We start from the raw sequence: 18,083 nt of genomic DNA on the forward strand, positions 1-18,083 counted from the left end.
CAGTGGTTATTCAGCAACGGGACCAACGGCTTTACGTGACTTCCGAACCACGTCGAGAGTGAACTTCCATCACCAGAAATACACATCTCTCACTCCTCAATGGAATGGTCGAGAATCGAACCCGCGACCACCGAGGTGAGAAGCAAACACCAAACCAACCACGTATAGAGCTGTTTACCATTTTGTATTTCTTGCTCCTCCTGTACTGCACAGGCAGTTCACCTCTACAATTTCAGCCTTCATTCTTTCATTTGCAATTACAATCAACACTCGCTCCCCTAAACGAGAGTTAACTCCACAGCAAAATCACTTGAGGAAAGTAAAGTGTTGGTTCTAAATGAAACGAAATAAAAAACTCAGTGGGGCTTCAATAAACACTACTCCCTTTTTATTGACCCTCCGCATCCATCCTGCAGCCCTTCTTGTTTCATATATATTCTGTAGATAGCCTCTTCTCTCATACTACATGGAAGGGAAGAAAAGGTTTAAATTTGCTATGTCATTTTCACTACTTTGTTACATGTGTTCTTTATTATAATCTGGAAATATGAGAATTTATTCAATAAATGGGACCCAAAGAATTGTTACCTGAATATAAGATTTGGGCCAAAGACCTAAACCTTATATTCTTAAAGGCCTAAATGACCTATGAGGTCATTCAGCGCTGAAAAGAAAACTGAGAATTAAAAGAGGAAAACTTCGCAGTTCCACTATGAAACAACTGTTAGGAGATGGTGAAATGCGAGATGAAAGAAAGAGATTACGAACAGAGTTAGAGTAAAAGGAATGAAAAGGGTTGCAGCTAGGGACCACAAGGACTCTGTAAAGAACCTTAAGTAATGCCTACAGTGCGCCAGGTGAGGTGCACTGATGGCACTTCCTCTCTTTGGGGGAAACCAAATGAATTGTAGAAAAGTATTAACTGCTTTGGATGTGGATGACTATACCTCCACTGAAGATGAGATAATGATGAAAGCTAGATGGAGCTGGTTGGAAATGTCCCGCGCGAAACCCCCACGGTTGAAAAGTAGGGGATAAGTGTCTGATGGGAATCTGTGGACACCAGAATAATTGGAGGACCCAGACCAACTTAGAAGAAGTTACTATGAGAAGGGAAGCTGCAGATGAATGAGGTTTGTAGAAGATAAGGAAAAGGAGAGACATGAGTGGCAGAATTTTATAGAGGCCATTAGCATCACATGAATTGGAAGCAATAATGATGAACAATGCCATGACAAGTATCTAATAAAGTTTCAAACAGCAGACCTATGAAGGAATCAATCTTTCATTTTATTTATAATATATATCAAGTGTAAAAGACATGGGTAGAGAACAGCATTAAGTTAGTTGATCCTGTGTAATAACTCTGTATATCTGGCATTTGCGGATCTCGAAGAAGGATGACTTTTATAACTTGTCGCAAGAATAGCAACAGATTTATCACTGTCAAGTAGCATATTTCAGCCTCAGATAAGTTACAGCCCGGCTACAGCTTCAGGAAGATGTAATGTATTTCTACTTATAAGGGTTATTTACAATTTTGTGCACTGAAGACGAAATATTAAGTAAAGCTCTGATGTACTGGTCCAATTTATGAAATTTCATTATCTTGACACAGAATTATTCATTTCCTATTTCCTGTAACTCCTGAAAACATAGGGCTTAAGCAGAGCAAAATACCACATAAGAAATCAGATACTTCCACTCAGGAAATGTCTCTCTACTAACACATGCCAAACAAAGTTATTCTCAACAGTTCCATTACATAATAACAAATAAACCATCTACCTTAAATAGTAAGAAAATTGGCAATGTTCTGTGGAATCTTGTTAGCAAGGTTCAATTTGTTTTCATCCTTATTATTTTTTCTACTGGTTTTTACTTTTGTATAGTTCAATAATAATACATGACCTTAGGTCCTCGGTTTACGTCTGAGATCCGTTCCTATGGCAAGGATGTGACAATCTGATTTTGTTTGTAAATCAGAATTTCTGCAGACGTAATGACGGGAATCAGAGAACATAAAAAATAGATAAGAAAGGAAACAATTCCTCAGCACATACATACAGTGCAAGGTTAAATATTACTCATACTTTTGCTGTACAGTAAATAAAAAGAAACAATTCCACACCTTCACTTCTGTGATTGGCTTTCATGCTGGGCATTCCAAAGGAGGTTGGGATAGGCTTGACTAAGCTACTGGATGGACGAAGGTGCTGGAGATGCTGGGGCAGGTGATTCTGGAGAGGCAGATTCTGCAGGTGCTGAGATACTGGGGGAAGTGAGTTTAGTTCTCCAGAACCTGTCGAAGGTGCTGGAGATGCCACTGGGGCAGCTGAATCTGCAGAGACAAGAGGCAGAGGGTACTGGATCACAGAGACATGAGGTAGAAGGTACTGGATTGCAGAGACATAAGGTAGAGGGTACTGGATCTCTTGCAGACCATTCTCTCCTTTAAAAAGTGTTCCAGCTATATTGAAAGGATACCTTTCTCTTCTCCCAAATCTCCATGTAACACTGAAGGGAATCCATCACCCCTCTGCTAACCATAATGTACTCGTACCTGGCAGTGTTAGGGTCCTGAGCCTTAAACTTTGCCAAGGCCTCCCTTATCATGGAAACACTATCTGCTAACTCCTTGGTTGTAAATCTTTAGGGATCTGGGGTCGGTGTCTCTTCATCTTCTTCAGTCAATTGCTTTTCTAGCTGAATGAGGTTCTCGGCAGATCATTCTTCTCCACGAGATCCCAGCAGCTCTGTATCATCATCAGCCTCCATCTCTAAATCAATCTTCTTGCTCAGTTTAACAACATTCTTCGTGACATCCTCAACTGACTCATCAAAGCCATAGAAATCATACACAAATTGGGGGGACAATTTTTTCCCACACCCCATTAAAGTTCATTTGCTCAACTTCATCCCAAGAATCAGAAATGTTTCTTATAGCAGCAAGAATGTTGTAAGATTTCTAAAAGTCCTTTGGAGTAAAGTTCTTGTCCTTATCAGCTGACCTGAAAACCATATAAATGTCCTCCTGAGGTAGTATGCCTTGAACAAGGAAAGGACAACTTGGTCTAAAGGCTGTAAAGGGGAGTATGTTAGGTGGAAGGAAAACCACCTTGACATTAGGATGAAGTCATTCAAATGGGTAGGGTGACCAGGGGCATTGTCTAGATGACAGGTAGTTGACCCTTCCAAATGCCCTTGGATTCAGCCTGAAATCCCAAGAACTAGTCAGTCTATCCTTGCTGACTTTGTGGCCTAGTGCTTTCTTCTCCTTGGCAATGTATGTTCAGGTAGGCATGCATTTCCAGATTAAACCAGTCTCATCTACATTAAACACCTGATCAGCACAGTAACCCCCTTCCCTGATTACCTCAGCCAACACATAAAGGAATTCATTTCCTGCTTTCTCATCACCACTAGCAGCTTCTCCTTGTACCTTAAGGTTATGCAAATTTGCATTGGCCTTAAACAGCAGAACCAATCCTTGATAAACCCAATTTCTTTCCTTTCACTCCCTTCCCCCTTTTCTCTTATCAAAGTTTCAAACAAACTTTTAGCCTTCTCCAGAATCAACATTAGGTTAACAGGGATACGCTGTTGATGCTGGCCTTACAGCCAAAGCACTAATAATTGTTCCATCTTAATAATGAGACCCACTATGCTGCTTTGTAACCACAGTTGATTTCATAGGAGCAGATCCTTTCACATGTTCATGTATATGCGCTTTTTATCTTTGATGATCGTCAACACAGTTATACAACTAAACTGGAGTGCAAGGCCAATATTCGTCTCTGCTTCCCCCTCATCACATAGTTTATCAAATCAATTTTCACTTCCAAGGAGATGGCTTTTCTTTTTTTGTAGCACTGCCATCAGAAGAGTGCCTTACGCTTGGGACCATAATGCAAATACATAATAAAATTCCAAAAAAGCAACATAAATGAGACAGAACAAATGAAACACAATTCAAAATAGTAGTGTATAGCAATTGAGTGACTGACAGTCTTCCCTGTATTCTGCCCCACAACAATGTTATCCATCAGTTCTGCACACAAACTAGTTTCTGTGTGAAGTTTGAGTTCACAAAACATCCAAATAATGGAAGAATTTTTTTATTCACTTATCGGAGATTGATTGACGTAACCACAAAAAGACATAGGTCGAGTACAACATAAACCGAGAACCTACTGTAATACATTTGAAGGGGGTCCCTATAGCATTCACAGATCTTTCATCATCATTATTCTGTAGGCAAGATATTTTGCTTTGAAGGTCTTGCCATCTTGGAGACCCTATCAATAATTGAAAACTAATGCTTTAACTCATGTGCTAGTGCCATGGGAGAATGAACAGGATACATACTTGAACCTCAAGTGTCCTGATAAATCATCAATCCAACCGCATGTTCAATGGTGTGGGACAAGTTCACCTGGGAGTCTTTTGTCTCTGCAAGGGACGAGGCAGGCCGTCTACCCTCATCCTCCATCATGTCCTAAGAACAATCAAAATATACAAGACTATATACTGAACCCATCAAATGAAGTTCAGTCTTAACAGAAAAGTATAATGCAGATAAAGCTATAGCTAATTTACCTAGGGCAACTGGTAAATTAAAGCAATGACATTTCAATCTAGTATTGAAGTTCATACTGCAACTACACAAATTACAGCTCGAAAAATTCAACATACTTAAGTGCAGTGAATATAGAATTTAGGCCAAAGGCCAAGCACCAGGACCTATGAGGTTATTCAGCACTGAAACGGAAATTAACAGTAAAAGGTTTGAAAGGTGTGACAGGAGTAAAACCTTGCAGTTGCACTATGAATCAATCGTTAGGAGAGGGTGGAAAGTAACACGAAAGTTATAAAGAATAAGAAAAGAGGTACAGAAAAAGAAACTAAAAGGGTTGCAGCTGGGGCCTGAAAGCATACTGCAAAGAACCTTAAAGAACCTAAAGGCCTGTCTACACTAGCGGGAATGCCCGTCTGGCAGTTTCAGCTGTTTATATTTTCTCTCACTTCTGAAGCAATGTTACCAGACAATCGCATCGTTCTAGCTTCATACTCAAGTCTGTCAGTATAGTGGAACGGGCTATGGGAAATGTGCTTGCCCATCGGGCAGCACCCGCTAGTGTGGACAAGGCCTAAGTAATATCTACGGTGCACCGCACGAGGTGCACTAATGGCACTAACCCCCTACAAGGGTACATGGGGCAATGAGTCTGTGAGTCTTATCAGTCATAGAAACAAAATTTGTTTCATATGAAACAAATCTTCAAATAACACCAATTTGAAAAGCTATATTCTGAGATGATCAAGTTACTAAAGATAAACTGAACCATAACTGTAACAAAACCATCAGTGTGATGAGATTGGTACACACATACAAATACTAATTCAACCTCAGCTACCAGTCTTATGAATAAAAAAATGTGTGGTGTAGTTGCATCCTTTTCAATTCTAATGGAATTACTTCACAGTGATCAGGACTAGTATTGGAAAACTAATGAGCACTCTTACACAAACAGCATGGATGCAATGCAGAAGGTATCAGTTTCAAACTGTACACAATCAAGCACAAAGTGAGATACAATTCATTCTTGCAGGAATGTCTACATAAGTAATAAATTTTACTTTAACTTTTCAATCGATCTCTTTTGTTCGACAAATAACAACCAATCCTAAAAATCTAAAACTACAATAAATCGATTAAGTATTTCTAGGACAATAATAGTAATACTAGATACTTTTTCCTCTTTATTTATCACAGTGAATAAAGATATAATAATTTGTTCATACTTGATATACTGTACTGTACTTAAAATTTGGGAAAATCATGTTGTCAACACAATAAGTATATCTGAATGCTATGCATACTAGCCCACTATTATCTCTCCTGTTTTTTTTATTTCCTAGATTTCAGAGTTGTATCATAAGCATTCTTGTATGTGGGAATGACGGATCATTAAAAATGCAGTCCCTTCAGACATCAGGAATAACTTTACCAAAAAACACAGTCTCATGCTGTATCACTTTTCCCATGTTACAAAAAATCAACAAATTATCTTGGAGCTATTTGACACTGAGCAGTCTTAAAAATTGAGGTAAAAATACTTATGACACCAAACAAGGAGTAAAGAAACCATAAATATGCAAATAACCCCAAAAAATTCCCTTATTGTATTCTACACATCAGCTACATTTGAATGCTGAGTTTCAAGTACTAAATTTCACCAGCAGGACAAAATGCTCATGTTACATCACTGAATTAAAAATACTCTATATATATGAATATAAGTAAACTTTCCCTAATCATCATAGATAATATATTTAGTAGTACTTCCTAAAATACACGGGGGGAATCAACTGTTCATTATCTTTTGCAAGTAGTCATGTCACATCAAATCACATATGCTAAGTGAGAAAAAAAAAAAATCCTTTGAGCACATTTCGACTGGCACAGCTCAACCCTTCCATTAACTGGAAATGTGACCCTTTTTTTGACATCTACATTATAAAACATGCCACTTCTAACCAATTCTAGCATGAGACTGGGGTCTGTGATTAACCCAGACTTGACTACTGCAAAACACATTTTTGATGTTATGTTAGAAAATAATCAGAGCTGTTAATGAAATGACATACAGCCTGTGGTGCAAGTTCAAGGAAATCAAAAACCCTCTTGAAATCAATTGGGACTATCAGACGTGCCTTATGAGCTTCTAATTTCACTTTGTACATTTCAAATACATTTAGATGGAGAGAGGCCATCATATTCCATCCCAAAGAAAATTTTATAATCACAACAGGTTACAGTTTATCAGATAGATCTTGCACAAAAAAAAAGAGGAGTTAAACCAAACTACATGATTAATGAAGAATATAAAAAGAGAATACCCACCCGAACAGCGTGTTGTAAACTTGTAACTAATGAAACTTTATGACACTTCACAGTTTAATAATTAGTCAGAGGAAACCTGTAACTTAAACAAGATAAAGAGCACAGACTCCACTGTGCTACATTGAATGCACCTAAGAAATCATGTCCTTAGCATCAGACTCCATACGGCCGAGTTCCTTTGCTCTCAAATGCAGTAATCGACGAAATTTGCACAATAACTTTGCAGTACCATCTAGAAAGAAGGCCACTTCACACCTTCTAGTTCTAGAGTTAACTGTACACCTACTGTATTCTAAGCTAGCTTCTCATATTTTAATGAACTGCTTCATTAACATTTGTTAACAACTACAATTTACAGTCATAATATATCTTTTTACCCCTGAATTTTTGTGTTATATTATTTTCCTACACAAACTGGCAATCATTGCTAAATGCAAATAATCAACTGTACAATTTATGGCAAAGTCATGTGAAGTCATGCACACATGTAAGTTATGCAAAACTTTGCAGCTTGTTTATGCTTACATATATACAATACAGGCAGCACGTCAGCCTGTCAATGATATTTAAAAAAGATAAAGCATAATATATTTATCAACCATGTGTGTCCAAGTTGTAAAATTATTTCAAGTTTCTGAGGAATGCATTTTCAAGTGTTCGAAAGAAGTCAATGGAAAGATGAACAGAAGTCAATAATGTATCCAGAGCAGCCATTTACGAAACCAGCAACTAATAAATATTCATGGGAGACATCCTGTTTCAGAGGCTACGGATATTTACGTTAAAAAAAAACTAGTTTCTCTTACATTTTAGCACCCAAATCATACATTTGACAGCCACAACTGCAACTGAACAGCCAACATTCGGACAAACCTCTTCAAGCACAACTTAATATTGCTTAGCTAGCATTAAAATGCTACTAAAATAAAGTAATTAAGGACAACATTTGCCTTACAAAATAATATAAATATTCATAACTGAAAGATTCAAGTTTGAGCAAAATCTAAAGTATTGGATATATGTATTAACACAGAACTTCATGACAAAGAAAACTGGCTTACAATAGCTTCCCCTTTGTAATGGCTGTAATACCTATCCTAGGGTAACTTCCATTTTGTCCTTTTAACAAGTGTGCATCATTGATTCTCATAATTTTGCAAGATCCCAGCTTCACTAACTTAAAAAAATAGCTTTAAATATATAGATCTGCTTTCAGAGCCACTGCAATTTTAAATCAGTTTGCAAAATTCTCCATGGAATTCCAAGGCCACTTTATACAAAGCTGTATTTACTTTCCCAAGAAATTAAAATATATAGAATTTTATTAATGAATAATCAGGTAAAAAATCAAATGACTTCAGGCCAGTTTTTACCAAAAAAATCTAAGCATCAGTCAGGAATGAAATCTGCAAACCTAGAAAGATATGAACAGATATAAAGAACAAATTCAAGATATCCAAAAGTGCAAGACAAGATAAAATATGCATAATGCAGAATATGCCGTGTTTGGTATCTTTAGCAATTGTCACCCCTTTACAGCATACCAACGTTCTACTTCAACACAAGCTAATCTTTGACACTTTTCTTTTAATTGCTGAAAGAATGCATCTTCCATGAAAAAAGTGCTACATAACATGAATTTCTATGCCATCCCAATATTTGTTATCCACTAATGATAAGTAATAAAAATAGCTCAACCCAAATAATTTTCTTTTTTAATTAACAGCTTCCATAAAATCTTGCAGATATTTGCTCTCAATGTTAATATAATTAAGTAGATTAACCTGACCAGAGTCAAACGGTTTTAATCTCACTCTTGGCAAGAAAAGGTTTGACTTTAAAAAATAAACAAAATTTGATCTAATACAGCAACCTGCAATAACCAAAGCATGTGCGCTCTACTTTCACATGAATGATTTGTGACTTTGGAAGCTTGATTTTCAAGAGCAACTTGTGACAGAACTTCAAAAGAGGTGTTTTGGAAAATCTCATGTAGCTCATACCTGAAACAGCAATTGTTCAGCCAATCACTCAACCCTCTAATAACATGATCCCAGCATAGATAAGGAGACTTATGCTGATAGCACATCTAACAGTAATATCGTCTGTAATTGGAGATTATGTTCACCTTCAATCCTAAACTAGGATTACAGAGCTCAACGATGCAAAAACAATAATATCAACTTACTGTACATGACTATCCCTATTAAATGTAGAGAATGTAATATTCCCACAATAAACATTGCTCCAGAGCTGCAAAACATTAATTTCAAGATGCTGAGCTCACAGTCCAGTATAAATATCTTTCCTTTATAATCAGAATCCTTTCCCACCAATCCTTTTCTAGTTTTTAAACTCTGTCTGTCTAAATTTATGATTGAACAGGTAAGTAATAAACTTACAATTTAACAGCTAAGTAATTTGAATCTACATTGCCAAATAACTGGAGTAAATGAAAATGTTGGCAATAAACATTATGAAAAATGCAAGTAAACCAGATTTTCTTGCCCATCGAACCAACTGCTCATTAATGTAAAACATTGGAATTATGCACACATCAAGACTTTCACTCCTATCTTTGAACTTTTTCCATCAACCTGTGAACACATATTTCCTGTAAATTTACCTTGTGTACCAAAGTGAAAAACAAAATTAAATGAAGTTTTCACTTTTGGGATGATTCTGCCATGCCATAACTCACTATACGTATACTACAATGTCACTTTTTATACAGATATATTCAAAACAGATATGACAGCAAAAACTATAATAAAGTAAAGTACTTCTTCACAAACTGAATGTAAATGCCATACTTCTGTGAATCAGGATCATACAAAATAAAGGTCAACATTTTCAGTTCCCTTGACAGTATTTTAGTTAAAATTTCACCACCGAGTCAAAGTAGTAATAAGGTGATTAGAGCTCTATTTTTGGAATGATTTACATTTATTTCAAATCTTAAAGACACTAGTAGATGGAGCCAAAGTTGTACTTCTTTTACATGTATAATAGCACTCAGGAAAAGATCCTTCCTAGTCCTAGTACAGGCTTTTTTAAACTTTAATATTGGACAAACTACCCTTGAGGAACAACTTTTCCATCGATGTGGAGTATAAAAATTTTTAGAGACAAACTCATCTTACCTATCATATATCTCGACTGGCATTAAAAAGCTCGACATTAGTATTAATATTTTGGGATCTATCAAAAAAAGTGTTTTCTGGACTTTCTTTAACAACAAAGGCAAAAAAAAAATTTATTTCATAATAAAGGCAAAATGAAAATCAGAATTTCCCTAGACAGCAAACAGGAAATGTACTTGCACTATACAGAATACCTTGCTGGATTTGCAGTAGGTAATGGCAACTGAAGAGTTGCGGCTTAAACTAAAATTTTTAATCAAGTTGTCATGGTGTCAGGGCATCTTTAAACTTAAATATGTACTTACACTCTCAAGTAACCTTCTTGATCTTCTCATTAGGATAATATACCTTTTACAAGTAAACCCTAACATCAGTTACAAATTTTGTCACTGCTGAATTCCAACCACTAGTTCATTTATATGTATATGTATTGATGAACTAGTGGCTGGAATTCAGTAATGGCAAAATTGCTCCTTGTCCCTACTGAAAGAACACTACTTCAGGCAACTCATAAAAATCACTGATACCACACATGCAATAATCACTGGTCATCTCTGTCTACTGCGACAAGGCTCAGAAACAGTTCGTTATTAATTTGCAGGAGTGCATGAAGCAAAGAAGTGCAATAGGAGAAGCATTTAAAACGTGAGCACGTTCTATTCAGCAAGGTACTAGCTGGGCTGCCAGGGTGTGTCGCAACATACGTCATGAGAGAGAGAGTGAAAGTGTCACTGAAACAGCTTTTAAATATGTACTGCTCTTCAAACCACTAGCTAGGCGTAAGGACAGGCTTAGGACTTTGCAAATTCTTTTCTCCCATTTACATGGCAACGACAATAGCACAAATTGACGGTATCAAATGAACAACACCAATTAATTCATCTTTATCTACTTACGTTACAGTTACCGATGAAAGGAAGATAAGCTTACCCGTATCAAGTTAAAAACTTCTGAGACATAAATCCTCAGACACAGCAAATTTCTAAACAAGAGATATGCAAATGCAAATTAATTTCTGAATGAAGTAAAGATTTTTGGATCCAATTTCCCAAACTTTATTTCTGCTCACTGTATTTTGATAATCCACAACTGAATTTATGTCAGCATAACATTAATAATTCCATACATGACCACAAATGAGGAATCCTTGAAGTTTTATACATTACTAAAAGTATAATGTGTTGTACTCACTAAATGTCATTTCTGTTTTAACTATGCCTAAGTAAGCACATACAGGATGAGGCACAACCTGATGAACAGAGAAAAAATTAACTAATAAGAGAGGAAAGAGTTTGTTAACAGTTACAGTTAGAAGCCAGAAAAAACTACAAAAAAAGTACCAGAAGAAAACATAAATTAAAAAAACGTGATTCATGGTAACTTATTCACCCCTTACCCTGCAAGTGAATACTGTAGAAGTGTACCAAATACTAGCGTATATGTTGCCATTTATGCATTTTTGTCTGGATAAGTGTACAAAGTATCAAAGTATATGTTAACTATCACTGCAACTGTCTGCAAACAAGAAGTAGAATGTGCATAAGAATATACGGTGCTACTTTGACCTGTTATCTTACACATCACCTCCGATGGTGATGGTACTAAACATGGCGGAAGCTCAATGGGACACCATGTTTAGTAATAAGCCCTCGGGGATCAAAGATATTGTTTTATTAATATAAATTGTAACCACACAATATAGAAATGGGTGTGTATGATACCTCGAAACTCGAGGGGCTAGTAATAAACACATCGTCCCATTGAGCTTCTGCCATGTTCAGTACTAGGCACCTCAGAGGCGACATGTGGATAACAAACCAAAGTAGCACCGAATATTAATCAAAGAATTTTGTATGGTTTCACAAATATGCATGCATGTTTACACATATGCATTTATATTTAAACCATCCGGGTTATAATCTCTAAAATCTCATAGAAACCAAAACACGATACAAAAGCCTTACTGTACATTCATATTATATGCCATAAATATCATATATATATATATACAATATAGTGCATCATAATCAGAAATTATGAATATCCAAAGAAATACAAAATGACCAATATAAACACTACAGAAGAAGCGGTGTGTAGATAGATGTAACTTCAAGCTCTATCTTCAAATGAGATTGACACAGCATCACACTCCACAGAATAAACAGTTCTGTCACTTTCGTCAGCAGCCTTAGTCCCACCACTTCTTGGTAAAGCTTGAGGGATGAGGCCCACCTGCTTCGTCAGTCGGGCCTCAAGATGTCCTTTTTGGGGATCACTTCGATCACAAGAACCTGTTTAAAACAAGAAATGTCAATAAGTCAGATCTCAAAATGATTTTCTTTTAATCACTTTGATAACAAGAACCTGTTTCAAACAAGAAACGTCAATAAGTCAGATCTCAAAAGATTTTCTTTTAATCACTTCGATCACAAGAACCTGATTCAAACAAATGTCAATAAGTCAGATCTCAAAATAATTTTCTTTTAATCACTTTGATAACAAGAACCTATTTCAAATAAGAAAACTCATCAAGTGAAGTCACGAAATGTCGTTTTTGGGGATCACTTCAATCACTAAGAAACTTTTTCAAACAAATATACTTGACAAGATCAGCATGTAATATTATCAAAACCTGTTTTGAGGCACCTAACAACTTACAAAGTCCTTTCTTTGCTGATCTACAGCTTTATGAGATGATACCTGTCACTATTTATTAATCATGGTGGTAAGCACTTTGGAACCCTTCTTTAATGTTTACAAAAAATGTACAAAAAAACCCAACCTCAAGATTATATGTAATTTTAGCAAACGGCTAGAGGATGCATTCAACTAAAAAGTTGGTTGGTACAGAACTGATAAAAAAAGTGGTGCACAGCTATTGAAAATAAATAATTCAAATTACTTTTTGTTAGTTACAGAAGTGTTAGACATGCTACTTTTACCCAAATACATGTACTATTTAGTTCTTGCCTGAATACTCATATATAGTTTTTAAACATTTTATAAAAACCCATTTATCATAGTTAAACCATTTTGTATGCCATGATGAATGGTAGCAATTCAGTCCATGCTTAAAGAAGGGTAAAAATTAGTCAGTGACTCACAAGACCAGGCTGAATGCCATGTCTCCAACAGTAGTAGCAGTAGTAGGAATCTTGGATCATCTTACCCATGAACTGTGAGAAACAATGAGACCTAAGCCAGAACCCAAATTGCTCAATAAGCACAAGAACAGATTTATATGAACGAAAGTTTTTTCTTAATAAGCCCAAGAATCTACATTTGAGATGATGCCATAACGGATATATAAAGACAGTTAAGTGATGAAAAAGACGAAGTACTGAGTAAGTAACCAGAGCTGCAGCACGGACAACCTGTCCTATTACTACCAAATTTCAATGCATCTGATGTATAAGGTACCTTCACATGCAAGACATGAAACCCTTCTGAATGAAGATATTTCTATAAGCCAAAGCAGTTGAAGAGACAGACATTGGAAATTAGGCCAAAGTCCAAGTGCTGGGACCTATGAGGTCATTCAGTGCTGAAAGGGAAATTGACAGCAAGAAGGTTTGAGATGTGCAACACATGGAAAACCTCAAAGCAGTTGCACTACAAAACAATTGCTCAAGAGGCTGGAAAGTTAGATGGAAGAAAGAGAATATGAACAGTTACAGTAAAAAGAATGTAGAAGGCTGCAGCTGGGACCAAAGAGATGCTGCAAAGATCCTACAGTGCATCACATGAGGTGCACTAACAGGATTCAGTTAATGGTGAGCCAGTTTTATGGTGCTTGTCTCAGCACCATAATATTGCCATTTTATAGTGCCACGGATATCTGTGCCATAAGGTGCCAAGTTCCAGATATCGGCGCCATAAGGTGCCAAGTTACGGATATCATCATCATAAGGTGCCAAGTTCCAGATATCGGCGCCGTAAGGTGCCAAGTTACGGATATCGGCGCCAACCATTAACCCTTAAACGCCGAATGGACGTATTAAACGTAGAGTCAAAATGTCTCCCGTATGCCGAATGGACGTACCATACGTCGACTCAAAAAAAAAATGTTTAAAAATTCGCGGAAAAATACTTATAGGCCTACCAGCCAAAAACTTTTGAATCACGCGCCTTGGGGGATGCTGGGAGTTCACGGATCAAGGTGTTGTTTTGTTTACAATCGTTACGCAGGCGCGCAAGCGCGAATTTCTTTCTTGCCGCACTAAAAAGTATCTGTGACACATCTCTGAAATTATTGTCACTTTGACATAATTTTTGTACCATTTTAAATTAGCCATTACATGGAGTATTATATATGAAAATGTGCGCATTTTTATGTAGAATACAACAATAAAATATTCATAATTGTAGCTTTTATCAGTTTTGAGATACTTTTATATAAATAACGATAAGTGCCAAAATTTCAACCTTCGGTCAACTTTGACTACCGAAATGGTCAAAAAACGCAATTGTAAGCTAAAACTCTTATATTTTAGTAATATTCAATTATTTACCTTAATTTTGCAACTAATTGGAAGTCTCTAGCACAATATTTTGAATTATGGTGAATTTATGAAAAAACTTTTTCCTTACGTCCGCGCGGTAACTCTTCCGAAAAAAATCATACATGCGATTGTGGTAATGTTTGCACCATTTTAAAATTGGCCGTTACATAAGTTTTATATATGGAAATGTGCGCAATTTCATGCACAATACAACTAAAAACAACCCATGGTTGTAGCTTTTATCAATTTTGAAAAATTTTCATATAAAAAATGATAAGTGACAAATTTTCAACCTTCGGTCAAATTTGACTCTACCGAAATGGTTGAAAAACGCAATTGTAAGCTAAAACGCTTATATTCTAGTAATATTCAAGCATTTACCTTCATTTTGCAACAAATTGGAAGTCTCTAGCACAATATTTCAATTTATGGTGAATTTATGAAAAAAATAACATTTTCTTTAAGTCTGCGCGGTAACTCTTCCGAAAAAAACATACGTGCGATTGGGGTAATGTTTGCACCATTTTAAATTAGCCGTTACATAAAGTTCTATATATGAAAATGTGCGCAATTTCATGTGAAATACAACAATAAATAATTGAAGGTTGTAGCTTTTCTCATTTTTGAAATATTTGCATATAAATCACGATAAATAGAAAAAAAACCACGTTCGGTCAACTTTGACTCTACCGAAATGGTCGAAAAACGCAATTGTAAGCTAAAACTCTTACAGTCTAGTAATATTCAGTCATTTATCTTCATCTTGAAACAAATTCGAAGTCTCTAGCACAATATTTAGATTTATGGTGAATTAAAAAAAAAAAAAAAACTTTCCTTCCCTCCGCGCGCGGATTCTCCGCCACAAATCTCTGAAGTGCGTACGTCCCATTCTCGGAATATTTGCTCAGTTTCATATTAGGCATTTCATAGAGTTTTATATATGAAAATGTGCGCAATTTTATGTAGAATAAAACGAAAAATATTTGAAGGTTGTCGCTTTTCTAATTTCCAAAATAATTGCATATAAAAAATATATATATAAAAAAATTGACATACGGTCAACTTTAACTCGTCAGATATGGTCAAAAACTGCATTTTTAAGCTAATACTCTTACAGTATAGTTTCATTTTGAAAGAAATTGGAAGTCTCTAGGACAATATTTAGATTTATGGTGAATTTTTGAAAAAAATATTTGTTTACGTCCGCGCATTACGAATTCATGCATTATTTTGTGATAATATTTTCTCTGTGTTGCTTTTATTGTTTTACAATGTGTTATATACCAAAATGATCGCAATTTAGTGTACATTACAACGTAAAAAAAAGTAACTTGTTACCTTTAACCGTTTTGCGCACAGCGCGATTTGAATACAATTATATATGAAATTTTGTTTTTGCGCTATCATATATCGCATTATTTGTATATGATAATGATAATTTTTTTCATTTCTGATGGTTGCATACTAAACTTCAGCCAATGACAAAAAAAGGAGCCAAAAATGAACTCAAATCTTGAAAACTAAGCAAGCTGTGATTTTTTGAAAAAAATATTTTTTCCACTTCCGCGCTCACTCTGAAACACCTCCGGCACACGGGAGACATTTTTTTTTTTTACCGCTTCGGCGTTTAAGGGTTAACTGGATATCGGCACCATAAGTCACCAAGTTTCGGTTAATGGCAGTTTTCGCTTATCACCACCCCGCTGAAAACAGAAGCCTTGCAGATAACTGGGTACTGCCTGTATTCGAAAACCTCAAGACACACAGATCTTTAAAAACACAAAACAAATGATCTGTTACTGAAGAAAGAGAAAGCAAAAGCAGAATTGGTTCCATGGAAAAAAACAGATCCATGTAATTTCTCTGAGAAAATCTCTTACACATAATTTTTCATTGGAGCTCTACTCCAATAAAAAAAAGTATACATAATACCAGACTTGTACTCACATAAATAACAATGATACAACAAAATCAATATTAAAGTAAAGACAGAAATGGCAAAGAAGTAGATTGGTAACTAATGAGGTAAAAAGTCAGTCAAGGAAACTTACATCAACACATCAGCTGCCAGGTAACTGCTGTTATCACTTCTCAGTTTATTATGGACTGCAACATTCAAGACACTTTTGGCAAGCCAAAAGGACTAATTATTAGTACATAATGGGTTTGTGAAGAACAAATGCCAAAGGTTGTAAAATGGGAAAAGTTCAGGATGAGGGTCCAAGTTCTAAAACTGCTGAACACAAAAGAAAAATGACCTTCAATAAACTACGAGTCCTTCCTAGAGGCCTTTTAAGACATGGTACACCAATAATGTGCTCACTTATTAGCAGGTAGAATATGAATCAATTTTCCAAAAAAGAATTCTTAAGAGATAACTATTGATCTGGCAAAGGCATAGATTCATCACCATTAAGCAGCTCAATGAAACCTTTAATTTAATTTCCCGACTTTCACAAGCTCTCCCAAAAAAAACAATTGTTTTTCCATTACTAGAAAAACTTGAGGAAGAAAAGTTAAAAGAATTTAGGCAGCTAAATGAGAAGAGAAGAAAGAACAGTTGATAAGTGACGATACAGTACCTGGAGACTGAAAAGATATTGAAATGCAGTTTGCCGCACAAGGCAAGCTCTAGTCGATACCCTTATATTGACAGACCCCATAAATAAAATGCAAATCAGTTGTACTCTGGATACTGACCAAGACTAAAAATAAAATAATCAACAATAGAGACACTAATGCAATATGAATAAAATACAAATACAGACATCACATATGTTTCTAAAAGTTTATCATATATTAGAAAGGGTCTTGCAACAATTAAATATCCAAGTCATGTCAAAACGAAAGGAAAACTAAGTTGAACATAAAAACTACAACTGCCTCGACAAAATAAACTACTGAAGAATTGTATTGTGGCTCTGCTTCATGATTTCAACAGGTGCACAGTCCCATCTTCAACTTCTCTGCAACAGGTATAATATTTACAATGTATGTTCTGGAAAGTCTGACTCTAGTATACTTACATATTCCATAAATGAAGAATTATCACATCTTTGTCTTGAAAGCCTCCAATGTAAACCAAGCTTGTGGTAAAGATTCGTGTTTTCAGCCTCAAGTGTCTTGTCAATTGCATTTCGTGTCTGCGGAGATAGAATAAGTACGTATATCGTATACTGAATCTCTTTCATAATAATATAAAATGATTAAAAAGTGTTCCATATCAAGAAATCATAAGACACAATTGGGCTATCAAAGTACATACTTGACATCATAAAGAACTGTAAAGTTGATACCATCTAACATACAAACCTCATTGCTATGTACACCTATAGGTGTAAAGAGAGTTGGAAAAAAAAAAATATCACCTAAAACTGTTTAGCAACCTAACAGGTCCCAAAGTAACCAAAGGAATGGGAAGGCAGTTGACAGCTCTACTATTTCCAGCATTTTTTTGGCTACTGCACTGCAAAACTCCAGTCCAAAAGATGGGAGTAAAGCAGTTATCACACTAGTAATTTCTTGCTCGCG

At 35.8% G+C, this 18,083-nt stretch overlaps 1 protein-coding gene across 1 annotated transcript; it reads right to left on the reverse strand.

The window, feature by feature from the left end:
• Positions 1-5,750: 5,750 nt before the first annotated feature.
• LOC135217161 (cysteine-rich hydrophobic domain-containing protein 2-like) lies at positions 5,751-17,695 on the reverse strand (the record flags this gene model as incomplete). Its single annotated transcript, XM_064252880.1, is given in 2 exon segments — positions 5,751-12,341; positions 17,579-17,695. Coding segments are annotated over 2 exon segments (168 nt in total), but the record flags the coding sequence as incomplete, so codon positions are not given.
• Positions 17,696-18,083: the final 388 nt, after the last annotated feature.

Source organism: Macrobrachium nipponense, chromosome 7 (assembly GCF_015104395.2).
Source record: "Macrobrachium nipponense isolate FS-2020 chromosome 7, ASM1510439v2, whole genome shotgun sequence".
Taxonomy (NCBI): domain Eukaryota; kingdom Metazoa; phylum Arthropoda; class Malacostraca; order Decapoda; family Palaemonidae; genus Macrobrachium; species Macrobrachium nipponense.